Genomic DNA, 15938 nt, shown 5'->3' on the forward strand with positions numbered 1-15938 from the left:
GATTGCTTTTCCTGTCCTTTGACTGCTTGTTTATTCATAATTTTTTGACTGCTAATCAATTCAAAACGTCAGGCCATGTCTTTGCCCTGCAAACTTTCACAATATTATCCATTACTATACACTATGGGCCTCATCTACATGCAGACCCATTATAACGTGCTTCAATATAAGAACATAAGAATTAGGAGCCGGAGTGGGCCATTCGGCCCCTCGAGCCTGTGCCCCGCCATTCGATACGATCATGGCTGATCTTCAGACCTAACTCTAATTACCTGCCCTATCCCCATATCCCCTAATCCCTCTATTTTTTAAAAATCTATCAGTCTCAGCCTTGAAGATGTTCAAGGACTGAGTGTTCCATAAATTCACTACCCTCTGACCCTCTGAGTGAAGAAATGTTTCCTCAACTCTGTTCTAAAAGGCTGACCCTTAATTTTAAGACTGTGACCCCTGGTTATAGATTCTCCTACCAGGGGAAACAGACCCTCAGTGTCTACTTTATCAGCCCTTTAAGAATCTTATGTTTCAATAAGATCTCCCCTAGTTCTTCTGTACTCTAGAGAAAATAGCCCTAGTTTATTCAGCCTATCCTCATAGGTCAGTCCCCTCATCCCAGGAACTAACCTAATGAATCTACGCTGCACACCCTCTAGGGCAAGTATGTCCTTTTTTAAATAAGGAGATTAATATAGCGTAAGCCTGTTTGTAACGTGACTTGGGTGTGAACCCCATTCACTGCGAATGTGTGCAGTCAGCTGGCGCCTTACTACAAATAGCCAAATTCCAGGTTATTAGATCATATGTGCAGAGCAGTACACAGGTAGTGACATTGACAATGACCTGATGACGTGAATGTTGTCTTTTTTTTAACAGCCCAGGAAGCCAACTAACTGGGCACAAGCACAGTGAAACCGGCTAATGTGACCCTGTTATAACTCAGGCTGGGATTTTATTGACTCCAATTAACCGCCTAAAAATAAAGCTCGGGTGTATTTATGTATACGTTACCCATGTCCACTTTATGCTGAAAATCCTTGTTTTGTTTTATAGTACAAACACACACATACACTAGGCGCACTCAAACATTCTCTGAGATTTATGAGCACAAGTGACAATGGAGTTTACAAATGTGCAAATTGCTGTGCTGGATTGTGAAACAATAAGCACATTCCCAATGCAGCACGTTCTCAATATCAGTTGAGTCATCACGTAGATTTGTATTTAAAAAAAACAAGAGGCCCCTACGTAAAAATCAAAGGATGTTGATGGTCAGATTACCATGCCCAGTAGCCTGATGGGATTGCATTGGGGAGGCCACAGAGGAAGGAATTAAAGATGGGCAGAAAATTACATACACAATGCAGACTAAGCAGCAGTAATAAGGCAGTAATTTTGTCAAGGTTTACAGTTAGTTGCACGTCACCTGAATGCCAAAATTCTTTTTATATGCTATATGTTGTCAAATTGATTTAATTCAGTTCTCAGTCTTGCTTAATGTTGACATTGATTCTCATAGCACTAGACACACCGGCGAACAAACACACCACCCCCCAGTGGAGAATTACACAGATGCTCAAAGAATACTTACAGGGATTGGGTAGAAAGCAGAAGTGGAATCAGATGAAGTGGTTCATCTGCACAAAAACACTGGTGCAGACTTAAAAGGGCCAAACAGTCTTTGTGTAACATTGTATGGTTATGTAATTCCATGTTTGAGGAAATAGGAAAAAAATTCCACTAAAACCAAATAAATGAGACTATAATGTAAGTTTGCTTAAAGCACTGGCATCCCGTGGAACCACAGTTATTATTAGTGCTGGTCAAGGTCACCAATGATATCCTGACCATCTGTGACCAGGGCTCCCTCTGTCTCCTCGTCCTCCTCGACCTATCGGCAGCATTCGATACGGTCGACCACGCTATCCTACTCCACCGCTTGTCCTCCCACCTCAACCTTCAAGGCACTGTCCTTGAATGGTTTAGGTCGTACCTTTCCCACCGTCTTCACTTCGTCTCAACGAATGGCTTCTCCTCCACCCCCCGTACTGTCTCATGTGGTGTCCCTCAGGGCTCTGTCCTCGGTCCCCTCCTCTTCACCCTCTATATGCTCCCCCTTGGTGACATCATCCGCAAACATGGGGTTAACTTCCACATGTATGCGGATGACACCCAACTCTACCTTTCCTCCTCTACTCTCAACTCCACGACCACCGATGTCCTGACAGCCTGCCTGTCCGACATCGAGTCCTGGACGAGAGACAACTTTCTTCAGCTCAACGTGCGAAAAACCGAGGCCCTCCTGATTGGCTCACGTCAGCGCCTCCGCACCTCAGGCGCTGACACCATCAGCATCCAAGGCTGCACTCTCCACCTCTCAAAGCCAGTCAGGAACCTCGGCGTTTTGTTCGACCCTGAGCTGTCCTTTCTCCCTCACATCCGCACCACAACTGGCACCGCCTTCCATCACCTCCGGAATATCGCCAGATTACGGCACTACCTCACCCCTCACGCCGCTGAAACCCTGGTTCACGCCTTTGTCACCTCAAGGCTGGACTATGGGAACTCTCTCCTCGCCGGCCTTCCCGCCACCTCCCTCCACAAGCTGCAGGTCATTCAGAACTCTGCAGCTCGTGTACTGTCCCGCACCAGGCTTCGCGATCACATCACTCCCACCCTCGCTCGCCTCCACTGGCTCCCCATCCCCCAGAGGATTGATTTCAAGATCCTCATCCTCACCTACAAGGCCATTCACGGCCTTGCTCCCTCCTACCTCTCCAACCTACTATCCCCCTACCTACCTGCCCGTACCCTCCGTTCCTCTGGCTCCGGTCTGCTCCACGTCCCCCGCCCCAACCGCCCTACCATCGGTGGTCGGGCCTTCAGCCTCTCAGCCCCCAGGCTCTGGAACTCCATCCCCCAGTGCCTTCGCCTTGCTTCCTCCCTTTCCTCCTTCAAGGCCGGTCTCAAAACCTTTCTCTTTGACCGTGCCTTCAGCTCCCCTCTCGACTCTCTTCCTCCTCCTCGCTCCCTCCCTTCCCTCCCCTCACCCTGACCATTTCCCCCTCCTCTCTCCCTCCCTTCCCTCCCCTCACCCTGACCATTTCCCCCCTGCTCGGGTCATGACCCAACTGTGCAGCGCCTTGGGACGTCCTCCTGACGTGAAAGGCGCTCTATAAATGGAATCTTGTTGTTGTTGTTATACGCCCAGGACAAAATGTCTGGCTTCCTGCACCAGTAGCCATTTCTTTTCATGGGCCCATAAAAACACAGGGTCTAAAGTTATGGACGCATCACACTGTTTCAATACAATACAAAATTACATTTGTATAGCACCTTTCACGTTGGGACGACGTCCCAAAGCGCTGTACAGTCAGGGATTTGGAACTGAGCTGAGGGTCGGGATCGGGGAAGGTGGAGGGTGACCAAAGGCGTGGTCAAAGAGGAAGGTTCTGAGATGCACTTTGAAGGAGGCAAGGGAGGGAGCGAGGCGAAGGGAATGTGGATGGAGTTTTTACACTGTATTGTACATGTTGTATAGAGATGCTGAGTACATTTTCATAAATAAATGAGAACTTTACATCTAAATCCATGTTTTATAATGAAGTTAATATGGTCAAAGTGTAAAGAAAAAAGAAAACAAACAGCGTACAAGATATTTAAACTTATAACCATGGAACCTTATACTAATAATCCTTGTATTTGATATAGCACCTTATCACATCCTTGAGACATCTCAAACCGCTTCACAGAAATATACTGTAAAGTGAATTGACTGTATATTTTGTGGACGAAACGCAGTAGCGTTTCATCTCTTGTTCAGTGCAGCAACATTTTATACACTGACAACATTAGACAATCTGTTCACAAATCTAAATAGCAGAGCAAAATAAATTTTATTTCAAACACTTCTGAATAAAGATTGACCTGAATAAGAATTCATACAAGTTGGTTTGTGGAATTTTTTTTTAAAAATCCAAATTACATTGGGGCATAAATCTTCACATGGTTAAGACTTCTCTATTAGATTAAAATACAAAGGAATTACATCACTATTTCTAGAGTGGGTTAACAAGGGATGAAAACGATATGGTTTTTCATACCTTTTACTTCCGGGTCATCTGTGTGTGGTTCTAAGTTTTCCAGCATTTCCTCCAGTTTTCTTCTGGTAGCTGTGCTGAAGGTCAGGGAGCCAAACGATGCATCTGCATCTGCCTGCGCGGGAGCTTTGCTTTCCTGCAAATCTGAAGACTCCGGTCGTAGTTCCAAATCAAGGTCTATTGCTGGAATAGGAGTCCTCCAGTAATGGAATGAGTTGTACATGTCCTCTGGAATGACAGCATTTTCTGAAGAGGATTCTTGTTGGGATGGTACTACTATTGCACTGTCTGAATATGATGAATAGCTTGTGGTTAAATCAGGATTCGTTTGGAGTTTGGGACACACAAAGCATTCAGAGTTTGGCTGCAAGGTTGCTGCCTTGGTGCAATTAGGATCACTGCTACATTCACTGTTATCTTTTGATATTAGTTCATCTTTTGGAGAGAGTTCAATTTCTGGACTTAACGATTCCACAGCACAACTATGGCATGATGCTAGTTCTTCTGCCTCACTTTTCACAACCCCAGCCATGATCTCTTCTGGTTCTGCTGCATGCTTTACTCTAAAGCAAAGGACAAAAGCCATATGATTTGTTATCAACATTCACTACACAGGAAACTCATACACCATTTGAGTGTTCCATCCCTTTTGCAACATAATAATATAACAATCCTTGCATTTGATATAGTGCCTTATCACGTCTTCAAGACGTCTCAAAGTGCAAAGTACAGAATATACTGTAAGTGAATTCACTATATTTTGTGGGCGAGATGAGGCAGCCAATTGCATTCAGCATTGTCCCACAAACAGTTGTGGATTGAGTGACCAATTATTATTATTATTTTTTGAAGGGATTATTATCCCTGGAAAAGCAATCCGCCAATCGACTGACAACCATGTTCCTAATTACGTGGTAAACAAAGACATGTGGAAACAGATCAGAAAGTAGTCTGCACGAGTGGTTAACAGGCTTGTTAATTTACAGACACTGTTTGGGAGCATCAAAGCAGCATTAACATGGGAGTTTGCTAGTAATTTAATAAAATGTTTGATGGTTTAAAACAAAAGGCTAGTTTCAAAAAAGGCATGCAATAGTTCTGTAAAAGACTACTAGTTAAAATAAAGTGTGCTTTACCGAAGATCAAAGCCCAATAATGATGCAGACTGCTGTCCATCTGGAGGGAATTTCAGGCTCACAAGACAGTAATTCTAGACAAAAATATTCCGCTTACTTTTGGAATGTTAACTATGACAAAATGGAATTTCTGGTACAGTCCTGACCCGAACCAGGAAGGAATAAGTTACATTTCTCTGGCTGTGTTTTTTCTATTTCAAAAAAAGTTGAATAATTGGCATTGTTAATAGTCGGCACGCACTTTAGTAATGCCAAGCCAGAATATGTGAGAAAATACATCAGACAAAAAACATTTACTGACATTCCATTTGGATAATACAATACAGACTTCTAAAGCGCCTTTAATATTTATATTGATAGTTCAAACCAAACTATTCTTTCACACCAATGGCCAAAGGGATAAAGATACCACACAAAAATCAGACAGACCAGGTTACAGGTTTGAGCCCTGGTTGGTTATAGAGTTAGTGAATGCCAAACTATGGTAGCAATGACGACAATTAGGGAGGGGAAGCATCATCAAAACTTTCAATCTTCATTACTATCCAGTGATTCCTATTAGAACGAGTGTCTGTGTGTAGAGTGTGTGGATCTTGTGCGAGGTCAGTACTGGGCTTGACTGATATATGTGTGGACTTAAGCGATGGGAAGATGTTCTTGGGGTCGAGCTGTCAAGCTCTCTGGGATGCTAGCCTGAATGAGGGACACTATATAAATGCAAGCTGTTGTTGTCAAGTGAAGACTTCATTGGTGTCCATTTTAAAGTCCCCTCCATATTTGAATAGTGCACCGATATTTGCACATGGATAACAGCCAAATGGACCAAGATACCAGTGGGAACAGTGCACCAAACAAAAGTAAGGGATCTATAGATCTTCAGAAATGGAAAGAAAATGAACAGAAAAAGGGAAAGGGAGAAAATATTAAGCAAATTAACAAAACTATTATTAATAACAAATAGATACATTAACTATTCTGTACCCAACACTCACCCATTATCACTCTCTGTCCCTTTACCTTCCACAACATTCCTGGGAGAAAGCAGGTCTTCTTTGAAGTACTGATCAGCACTGGAAGGATTGGCAAAGGTTGAGATAAAAGGGCCTAATGACTGGAAGGCGGCTTGCCGAACCTGGAAATAAAACACTTCAATGTCAAACCCTGTCGCCAAATAGGAACTCCCATCACAGTCTGTAGCAGTGTTTCCAGATGGAAGATTGGCAACCAAGTGTGGAATACAAACAATATAGAAGAACCAGTTCTAGTGACCCAAGGAATAAAAGCGAAGTTCATGCAACTTGTGAATGTGAGCGAAGCTTCAAGACTGGTTTTCTATCTAAAACATATTAAAAACAAATCAAATAAAAAAGGGCATGTCGTAAAGAGTAAAGTAACTTAAACGTCTCCTCACAAGCTTAAATCAGTTTTGGTACAAGAGCATGCAGTCATGAAAAAGGCAAAGAAATGGGATTAGAAAAAAAGCAATAAAATGAGATAAACAGGAACAATAAGTCAAATACCTTACTTTTACTCCAATGTTTCCAAGGGTGTGGAAGTCAGTAATGTAAGAGTTGAAAACATGCATAGCATATGCAAATGACACTACGATACATGTTCAAGCAGAACATCAGAAAATGTACCATAACCCATTTAAACAGGTTGAAACTAAGCAAAGATGTGTGTGCAACAACAAAATTATGTAAACTGGTATTTACTGGGAAAACAAACTGTAGCCAGGATGACTTCACACATGTGCATTTTGTTGTACACTGAACAAAATGTGAGAAAGATGCAGAATAAACGAAGTGAACTCACCCATCTCGAGGGGTCACTGATCAGGTTAATGAAGAGTGAAGACAGTTTGGTTCTACGAACATCCTGAGAGGTTGCACAAGATACACCCATAAAGCACTCGGCACATGCTTTCCTTACTCCCCATACATTATCAGAGCAGAGCTGAAAAAACCTGGGCAACTGTACAGGAATAACAACAAAAACATTTTAGGCCTTGTTTCATGTTATTTTACATGAGGATTTTGTAGCGATAGTGGAAAGGAGACATTTCGGGACATTTATTTTTTCCAGCTGTTGAGCTTTCCAAGGTCCCAGCTGTATGCACTCTGAGGTTCAGTTTTTAGGTCTTTTAAAAACAGAGCACACTAGTTTAACACAACATTGACGTCACAATATTCCAGAGGGTTTATTTCAAGTACACTCTGAAGTCAGCCAATAAAATTGCAAAACAAAAGTGTGAAAAGAAACTGCTTAATGTGTGTCGCAATAGAACAATTTCCATAGCTGCCTAAGGTAGGAAAAATAATTAGACAGTTCATAGATCAATGACTAAACCGTGCAACCTTTGTAATTTCGATTTTTAAAAAATTCAGAATCATTTCCATTTAACAACTTTTCCAAAAGAGCCAAAAAGTCAAAAAGAATGAGAAGCTCAAGCTGCTCAGTTCTACCTTCTGAAGAATACATCTTCCCTGCAGTTTACTATTTCAACTGGTTAAGAGCAGGAGAGGAAATAATTGGCAACAGATGAGCATCAGCTGAAATCAGCATTCCATGGGCTCGAGAAGGGTACCACAGATGGCATTTGTGTCAATTTCTGAGTGAACAGGAAGTGTAGCAAGTCAAAGGCCTAATGTGGTGAGTCAAAAAGACCTTGTGCTGTAATACTGGACACAAATCTTCAAAAACCCTTGCACAAGTTAACATGTAATCAAGCAGAGTCATGTCTCAAATAACTGGATTTATATTCATGTATTTTCTCTTCCCTCTCCTCCAATGTCTGCCTACAAATAGGATTGCAATTCAATTGATTGCATTTACCTTTAAATTAAAATTCAAGTCTGAAGCAGCTACCAACAATGGTGAAGATGAGAAATGAAGCAATTCTCCAGTTACTAACGGGAGAAATTAATCTGTCCATCTTCATCAGATTCCTTATGATTTTTGTCTTTGATTTCCTGCTATATTGGATCCTATGTAACCCGGACAATGTCCTTCACCTCAAACTGTCTGAGTATTTATATCAAAAGGCCTATCCTTTTAGATCTGAACGATTTCAATTTAAAAGTAATTTTCCCAGGTGAGAAAAATCTAATTTGCAAAAATTAACTTGACAGGTAGTAAATAAATTTAAAACATTCAACCCTAAGAGGCAAGGGTGTCAATGCTAAGCAACAGACAAGCAGCCGGGGCTACTGCAATCACCGTAAGCAACTCCTAGACAAGAAAGAAGAAAAACACAGCCAACATTACTACTCGTCACCCAGTGACTTCCTGCCTAAAACATGTCAGTTTGTGGATACGAGGTGAGAACAGGTTTGCCAGAGATTTTCTCTCCCATTTTGCTACACTCCCCAAACTCATTGTCCATGTGGATACTTTGCAACTTGGGATGGATAGTGAATGGCAACTGGCACCCAACCCCCAAAAAGCCTATACCTTCAGGAAAGAAAATACCAGTTTTATTAACCATCAATTCTACTCTAAAGATTTCACATCTATTAAGCCCAAGTGCATTTGGAAAGCTCAACATAATAAATTCAGCCTGACTGACTCAGTTGGTGGCATTCTTGCCTCAAGAGTCAGAAGGTTGTGGGTTCAAGTCCCATGTCAGGACTTGGAACTGATGCAGTGTAGACTGACACACCAATGCAATGCTGGAAGTGCTGTGCCTGAACCCAGATCCTGTCTGCCTGTCCATGGCACTATTCGAAAAGAGAAGGTAGTTGCTGACGATATCCTCGCCAACAATCTCTCAAATAAAATTAATCATTCACTCATTTGCTGTTTGTGGGACATTGGTGTGTGCATATTGGCTGCTGCATTCACCTACAAAATACAAAGTCACCACACTTTACACTGTGAAGTGCTTCAAGACATGTTTACAACATAAGGCTCCATATCAAATGCAAGGATTATTATTAAATTCAGAATCCCAATAGTCTTCATGGAATGCACTACAATAAACATTTCAAGCAATGAATGAGTGTACAATTAAAATCTTCAAACAAATATATTTTGTTTTTTGTCATTCTCCCAATAGTACCAGAAAGCTTGTCAGGCAGTGCTCTCAATGGTAAACTGTACAGTTTTAGCTGGTTAAACTCCAACAGTTACCCCAACGCACACCGGGGCCCCTAAGCTCTTGCCAACCTGCACCTAATGCTCCCTGCAATTGGGTAACCGGGATGCATCCCTCTGGGGAAAGCATTCTATTCCAGACATAGGAATTTCCATGTGTGGTGGGCATACATGGAACTCAGTCTGGTTTGGATACTGTTAGGTATGGTGATGAGTTTTCGCATACATCAAGATATCATAGAATTATACAGCACAGAAGGAGGCCATTCGGCCCATCATGTCTGTGCTGGCTCTTTGAAAAGAGCTATCCGAATCAATCCCTCTACTTATCCTCCCCAAATAATTATCTATTTCTCTCTTAAAAGTTGTTACCGAATCGGCTTCCACCACCCTTTCAGGCAATGCATTCCAGATCTGAACTCTCTGTGTAAAAAAAATTCTCACCTCCCCTCTGTTTCTTTTAACAACTATTTTAAAATTGATGTCCTCAGGTAACCAACCCACCTGCCAGTGGAAATAGTTTCTCTTTGTTCACTCTATCGAATCCCCTCATAATTTTGAAAACTTCTATCAAGTCTATTCTTACCCTTCTCTGCTCCGAGGAGAATAATCCTCGCTTCTTTAGCCTCTACAGATAACTGAAGTCCCTCATTCCTGGTACCATCCTGGTAAATCTCCTTTGCACCTTCTCCAATGCCTTGACATCCTTCCTAAAGTGTGGTGAACACTGTCTCTAGCTGAGGTCTAACCAGTGTTTTATGAAGGTTCATCATAACTTTGTGGAGTCCTGTAGCTCAGTGGTTAGAGCACTCACTTTGCAAGTGAGAGACCGGAGTTCAATTCCAGGCAGGGCGAAACCTTAGGTAAGTTTCCTTACTCCACACGCCTAGTAATAATCCCTCCAAAACCAAAAACAATAATAAATTGGTCATTTTCAATCCATGACTGTTTGTGGGACATTGCTGTACGCAATTGGCTGCCGCGTTCGCCCACAAATATACAGTCAATTCACTTTACAGTATATTCTGTGAAGCGCTTTGGGACGTCTAGAAGACGTGAAAAGCGCTATATCAAATGCAAGGATTATTATTATTATTCCTGACTTTTGTATTCTGTGCCCCTATTTATAAAGCCTAGAATCCCGTATACTTTTTAACAGCTTTATCTAACTAACCTGCCACCTTCAAAGATTTACTTCTATCTGGCTTTATTAAGATTTATAAGATATCTGGTTGACCAAAGAAAATTCATACCTACCAATAACTCTTCAGTAGCTTCACGACCAACGACACTGGATATCTCTCCAAAGTTGGCAGCACAAACCTGGAAGAGGAGTCGGATTTCTTATATGCATGAAAGATGTCTTAACAATAAGCAGTTAAACGTTAAAACGTTTTCAATCCCTTCATGCCCTCACACTTCCCTATCTTTCCGACTTGCTTAACCCCACTCCACTACTACCCGCTGCCTCCACTTGGCCGGCTCCGGCCTCCTGTTCATCTCCCTACCCCCTCCGCTCCACCATCACCGGCCGTGCTTTCAGCCACTACGCTCCGAAGCTCCGGAACTCTCTCACCCAATCTCCCCACTTTCAAATCCTGCCTAAAGACCTTCGTTTTTGATCGTGCTTATGGTCACCTCCCCACTCCCTCTCTTTCTGACTTGGGGGTCAGACTTAGCTACTGTTAAGCGCTCCGGGCTGCTACCCAGCGTGAAGGGCACTATATAAATGCAAGTTGTTGTTGTTCTTAACTGAGTAAAAACAAATGGACTGACCTTACGAACATGGAACATCCTGCAATCACAGCACATCTCACAGAATCGGTGCAGTATAAATCTTTCTGTGATGTCTTTTCCTACCATCGGAGCCATCTTACACATTATCTACAATGAAGGTAAATGCAGGCAATGTAAATAAGGCTAAGTTTACATTTTCTTTTTATACTGTTGATGATACACGGCTCTCTCAGCTAAGATTGCTCTTGCAAAATACCTGAATTGCAAATGAAATTTCTACACATAAATATCCTAAACAATCCTCGCGTTTACAATAGCATTTTGAACATTTAAACCACAACTTTTTAAAAAATATATAAAAGCTTCCCCGGGACACGACCTTTAGAATGCTATCTGGATCAAATGCCGAACAAGAACATTTCACTGGGCTCTGCAAGCACAGACTTTACAACATTGTGAGGACAATCTATACCATCACTATTTTCTCCCACTGATATTATACTCCTCAACAAGGTAAAGCAGCAAATGTAAATCCCCCAAGACTGAAGCAATACAACATCCTTCTACTCTAAGCATTCTACCTACCATTCTCTAATTCATGCAATAGATGTTGATGCTCTTGATTACCTCCAATTTCAATAGGAATTGAAGAACTGAATTAGTTTCGTGAAAAGAAAACTTGGTAGTTACACTTACTGCTACAGCTTCCGTTTTCAGATCGTCATTGCTCTCAGGTGCAGTCAGATCCAGTAGAACAGGGCACACTTTGGTTTCCACATCATACCTTTCTATTAGCTCGTGTTCTAGCACAACTAGCAATGCTGCCTGGCTGGTCTTTCTCACCTAGAAGCAAACCAGTTCAAGCTTAGATGCTTTTAACTAATTTTACAGTTCTCTGAATGAAAGGTTGATCAATTAAACATCTTCTATTCCAACATTGTCCATGTCTGCTGAAAATGTCTTACCTGGTTGTTGGGGTCTGCAAGGCATCGAACCATAAAGGGTAACAAGTATTTGGAGAAAGCGTAAGGAATGGAAGGCCTATTCTCTTGGCAGAATATGGCAATATGAGGTACTTGTTCCATCAATTCTGCACGCACTGTTGGCTCTGTAAAAATAGCCAGATTTTTGTGATAGTCACTAAAATAGGCAACTCTACCAATTATACATCATATCGTTATGTTTTCGACAACAGATAGTATAGAATTTTATAGCATATCATGACTACTGTCTGGAAGAGCTACTTATTTAGTGTCACTCCCTCCTCTTTCCCCACAGACAAATATTTGATAAATTCCCCTTTAAAAGCTATTACAAATTCTGCTTCAGGGCCTTTCCTGTCCCCACAACCCTCTAAAAATTCTAACATTTAACTGACTCACTGAACAGTGGAAACAATTTATATTTTATCAAAACCCTCCCTTTGAGATGTCCTCCTGATATCAAGCATGATATATAAATATAAATTGTGCTGAATAATCACTCGCCAGAAAAATTATAAATAATTTTGAGAAACACCCAATACTAGTTACCCATTGCTGACTTTGAGTCACAATCGTGGAGAGTGCTGGTCAAATCTCAATTGGAGAGTAAGACTCAGTTTGGGGCAGTGAACCTCAGGACAGGCATATTATCCTTGGAGGGGACCCATCAATAATTCACCAGATTAATATCTGGGTTAAAATGATTTAGTTCTGATGAGATCTTGGGTAAATTTGAGTTATATTCCCTGGAGCTGAGGTGTTTGAAATAATTAAGGTAAATGGGAAAACTGGATGAGGATGACTCTTCCCTGTGGTAAGATTATCAAAAACAAAAGATATAATCTTCACTTTAGAATGAACCTAATTAATTAATAAATTAATATAATTATTTTAAAATTTATATTATATGTAATGTATATCAATTAATAAATTGATTGTCATATTTCACCTACTAAATAGAGTCAATTCCACTTTACAATATATTCTGTGAAGCATTTTGAGACGTCTCAACGATGTGATAAGGCGCTATATCAAATGCAAAAAATATTATTAGTAGTAAACTTCTCAGAAGTGAGATAAAAAGGATCTGCCTTCATCCAATAAAATAACGAAACAGGCTAGAAGGATCAACCAGCCTATTCCTATTCAAAGAGAAGAAAATACTTTCAAAGAAATTTACTTCACTAATTCCTCTGGGGTGCCAGTTGTAGCTTTGCATGCTCTCTAAATAACTCCTGCAATGTCAGTTATCCTGCAGTTAAGGTCTCTTTAAACCTTGCAGTACAGACAAAACTGTCATAGTTTGGTGCCATAAGAATCAACTGAGTGACTTTTCCACAAGAGGTCACACTGTTAAAACTGCACCAAGAGCTCTGAACATTGCTAAAATTCATTACTTTTTGACTTCAGAATTAACCCATTTATTTTTGGCATTAAAAACCCTGCAGTGCCAGCAATACGTCTCACGACCCATATGAAACTTCAGCTTTATTTAGGATACAGGGAAGGAAGCACTTTGATTCCCTGACAAGAATGCAGCTCCATTATTGTTCCCAGCTGCTCTGCTGCAATACTAAAGATTATATTTGACAGAGTCGCTTGTACTTTGACAGTGAAAGGCGATGTAAAAATTCCATCAGTGACAGACATTTTTTCTGGCTGTGTGCCTCAGCCTGCTTGTAAAAAGCAGTCATTTTTCTTGTATGTATGTTTATAAAAATATTGCTGATCTGTGTGGACCCTCCCTTGAGATCAGGATATGTCCACATGTCAGAAAATGAAATTGTCATCCTCAACTTTAAGAACAATTGCACTTTGGTTGTTTCTGAGCAGCAGCCAGTCCTATTAAATCCACCCTGCCACTTCAATGAAAAGAGTTCCTAAGTGCCAGCTGGAGTTATTGCAGAGTCACTTCTAGTTAAAACAACTTTGCAAAACAAGGCGTGCCTGTATTATGTCTAAAATCACAAGGGACTAAATCATGTGAGCAAAAGTTCTTTGGGTTAAAGTAAGTTTGAATATCCAGCAAGTCAAATAAAATGTGAGCAATTACATTTATCAAATACCTCCTGGTTATCTCCTTGCTAATAACCATGCATTACTTCTACCAGGCATGCACTCAAGACCAAGCAAATTGGTTTTCTCCTGGTTATTTGTAATGTGGAAATTAGTGTCCCATGATTTAGGGTCAGATAGTTCAGTCACCAGTAAATCTAACAAGAACACCATGTCTCCAGCACAATAATGCTCTCCTGTGCTGAACAGTTTTGTATGCCATTACCTCACACATTCAAACAGTAAACAAAATGCTACTAGCATCAGGAAAAGTTTCAGAGCTTCGGATGCAGTAATTAATAAAATGTTTGTTATTTATTTACAAGGGAAAATGTCACCAATGTTGAGAATAATCCTCATATTTGCTATAATGCCGTTTGTGTCGGAAGGACGTCTCAAAGTGAGTCACAGGACATTCTGTAGAGTGAAGCAACGGTGTGTTTGTGCGCAAACTAAGTAGCCAATTTGCACACAGCAATGTTCCACAAACAGCCATGAAATGAATGAAGTATTGTATAGTTTTTTATATGTATATATATATAATAAATACACTATTCATAAGTTTTATAATTAGGAACGAATATTTAATTTAAATTAATAAAGAAAATTTGACAGTTCCTAAAATACTTGAAGTTACCTGGATCTTCTGCTAATTTACTTATTCTCTCCAGCACAGCAAGGCAGTCTTTTTCATCATCGCTGACTGCCTTCAGCGTATCCAGCAAACCTCGTGCTACCATTTGTCTGTTAAAAAGCAAGAATCAGACTTAATACACTTCCAAATATCAATTTTTGCCTGTCTAATTCAACCATTTCAATTTTCCATCTCTTCTCTATCCCACCTCACCCCACCGTATACCCACAATACTTGAGTTAAACTGAAGTTTTGGTGGGCTACCTCAACAAAGGAAAGAGCAGCAATTGCAGAGAAGAAAGCAAGAAGGTGGAACAAAGCACAAGGCATGAATTAAAGCAGGGTAGAGGATTGGCCCCTTTGCTAGAAAAACAGGAGAATTTGATTTTTCAGAAGCAGTAACCTTCACACACTCAACACATTAACGCCAATTTTTTTCCCTTTGTAAAGTTCTTACTCTCAGAATGATATCAGAATCTGATGCTAATTTGCTGGACAAGTCCGCACGCAAAACCTGCTTACAGGTTTCTGCCAATATCAACACGGTTAGGGTGGGGATGGCGGTAAAAAGAGTGAGATATCAGCCACGTCATTGCTGCTAACATTCACCCGGCTTCTCACTTGGATAGGTAAGATTTAGAAATCACCACGTGGGGAACTGCATGGGTGTGGCTCTGTCCTACCATTCAGTGCAATGCTGACTCATTGTACAATTTAAAGCCAACATAATGCCCTTCCCTTAACCCAATGATAAGATATTCCCTTAACCCAATGTAAGATATTCTACTTCTTAAAATCGTACTTAATAAGAAACATGCTTTTCTTCCGGAAAAAAGAGAGATTACCCAAGTAATTAGGTTGAGTTTGAACAATTACAAAGCTATGGGTTTGAGATACTAGTACTGCACTAAGATTTTCAGGAAAAAAAACTATATGGTTCTAATAAAGTAATATACTTTATCTAATGTGTATAATATGGAGGGCAGAAAGAAAAATGTCAAAGTGTGCGGATTTGGAACAAAGGACTTGTAGTTGCCTGCCCCACTTCTCCTCCTTCCTCAAATCAACCTCTTCCCCTCTCTCTTTCTCTCCCTCTCTAGCTCTACACACACACCACCAATCTTCTGGTAGAGAAGTACCAGCAGGAGCTCCACTATATAGGACAATGTGTATAAGGAAATCGATTCTTATAGTTCCCTTC

General features: G+C 40.8%; 1 protein-coding gene across 3 annotated transcripts in view; it reads right to left on the bottom strand.

Annotated features, from left to right (window-relative positions):
* LOC103181045 (serine/threonine-protein phosphatase 4 regulatory subunit 1) overlaps positions 1–15938 on the bottom strand; it is a 48746-nt gene that overhangs the window by 16646 nt on the left and 16162 nt on the right. For all 3 annotated transcript variants that reach the window (XM_042346125.1, XM_042346118.1, XM_042346132.1), the window contains 8 exons: positions 14741–14847; positions 12031–12173; positions 11762–11908; positions 11105–11212; positions 10586–10651; positions 7049–7207; positions 6226–6365; positions 4101–4660 (listed from right to left, as the gene is read on the bottom strand). In XM_042346125.1, the coding sequence (XP_042202059.1) occupies positions 4101–4660; positions 6226–6365; positions 7049–7207; positions 10586–10651; positions 11105–11212; positions 11762–11908; positions 12031–12173; positions 14741–14847 (1430 nt within the window). The remainder of the gene's footprint in view (positions 1–4100; positions 4661–6225; positions 6366–7048; positions 7208–10585; positions 10652–11104; positions 11213–11761; positions 11909–12030; positions 12174–14740; positions 14848–15938) is intronic.

Source organism: Callorhinchus milii, unplaced genomic scaffold, assembly GCF_018977255.1.
Source record: "Callorhinchus milii isolate IMCB2004 unplaced genomic scaffold, IMCB_Cmil_1.0 Scaffold2, whole genome shotgun sequence".
Lineage (NCBI taxonomy): Eukaryota > Metazoa > Chordata > Chondrichthyes > Chimaeriformes > Callorhinchidae > Callorhinchus > Callorhinchus milii.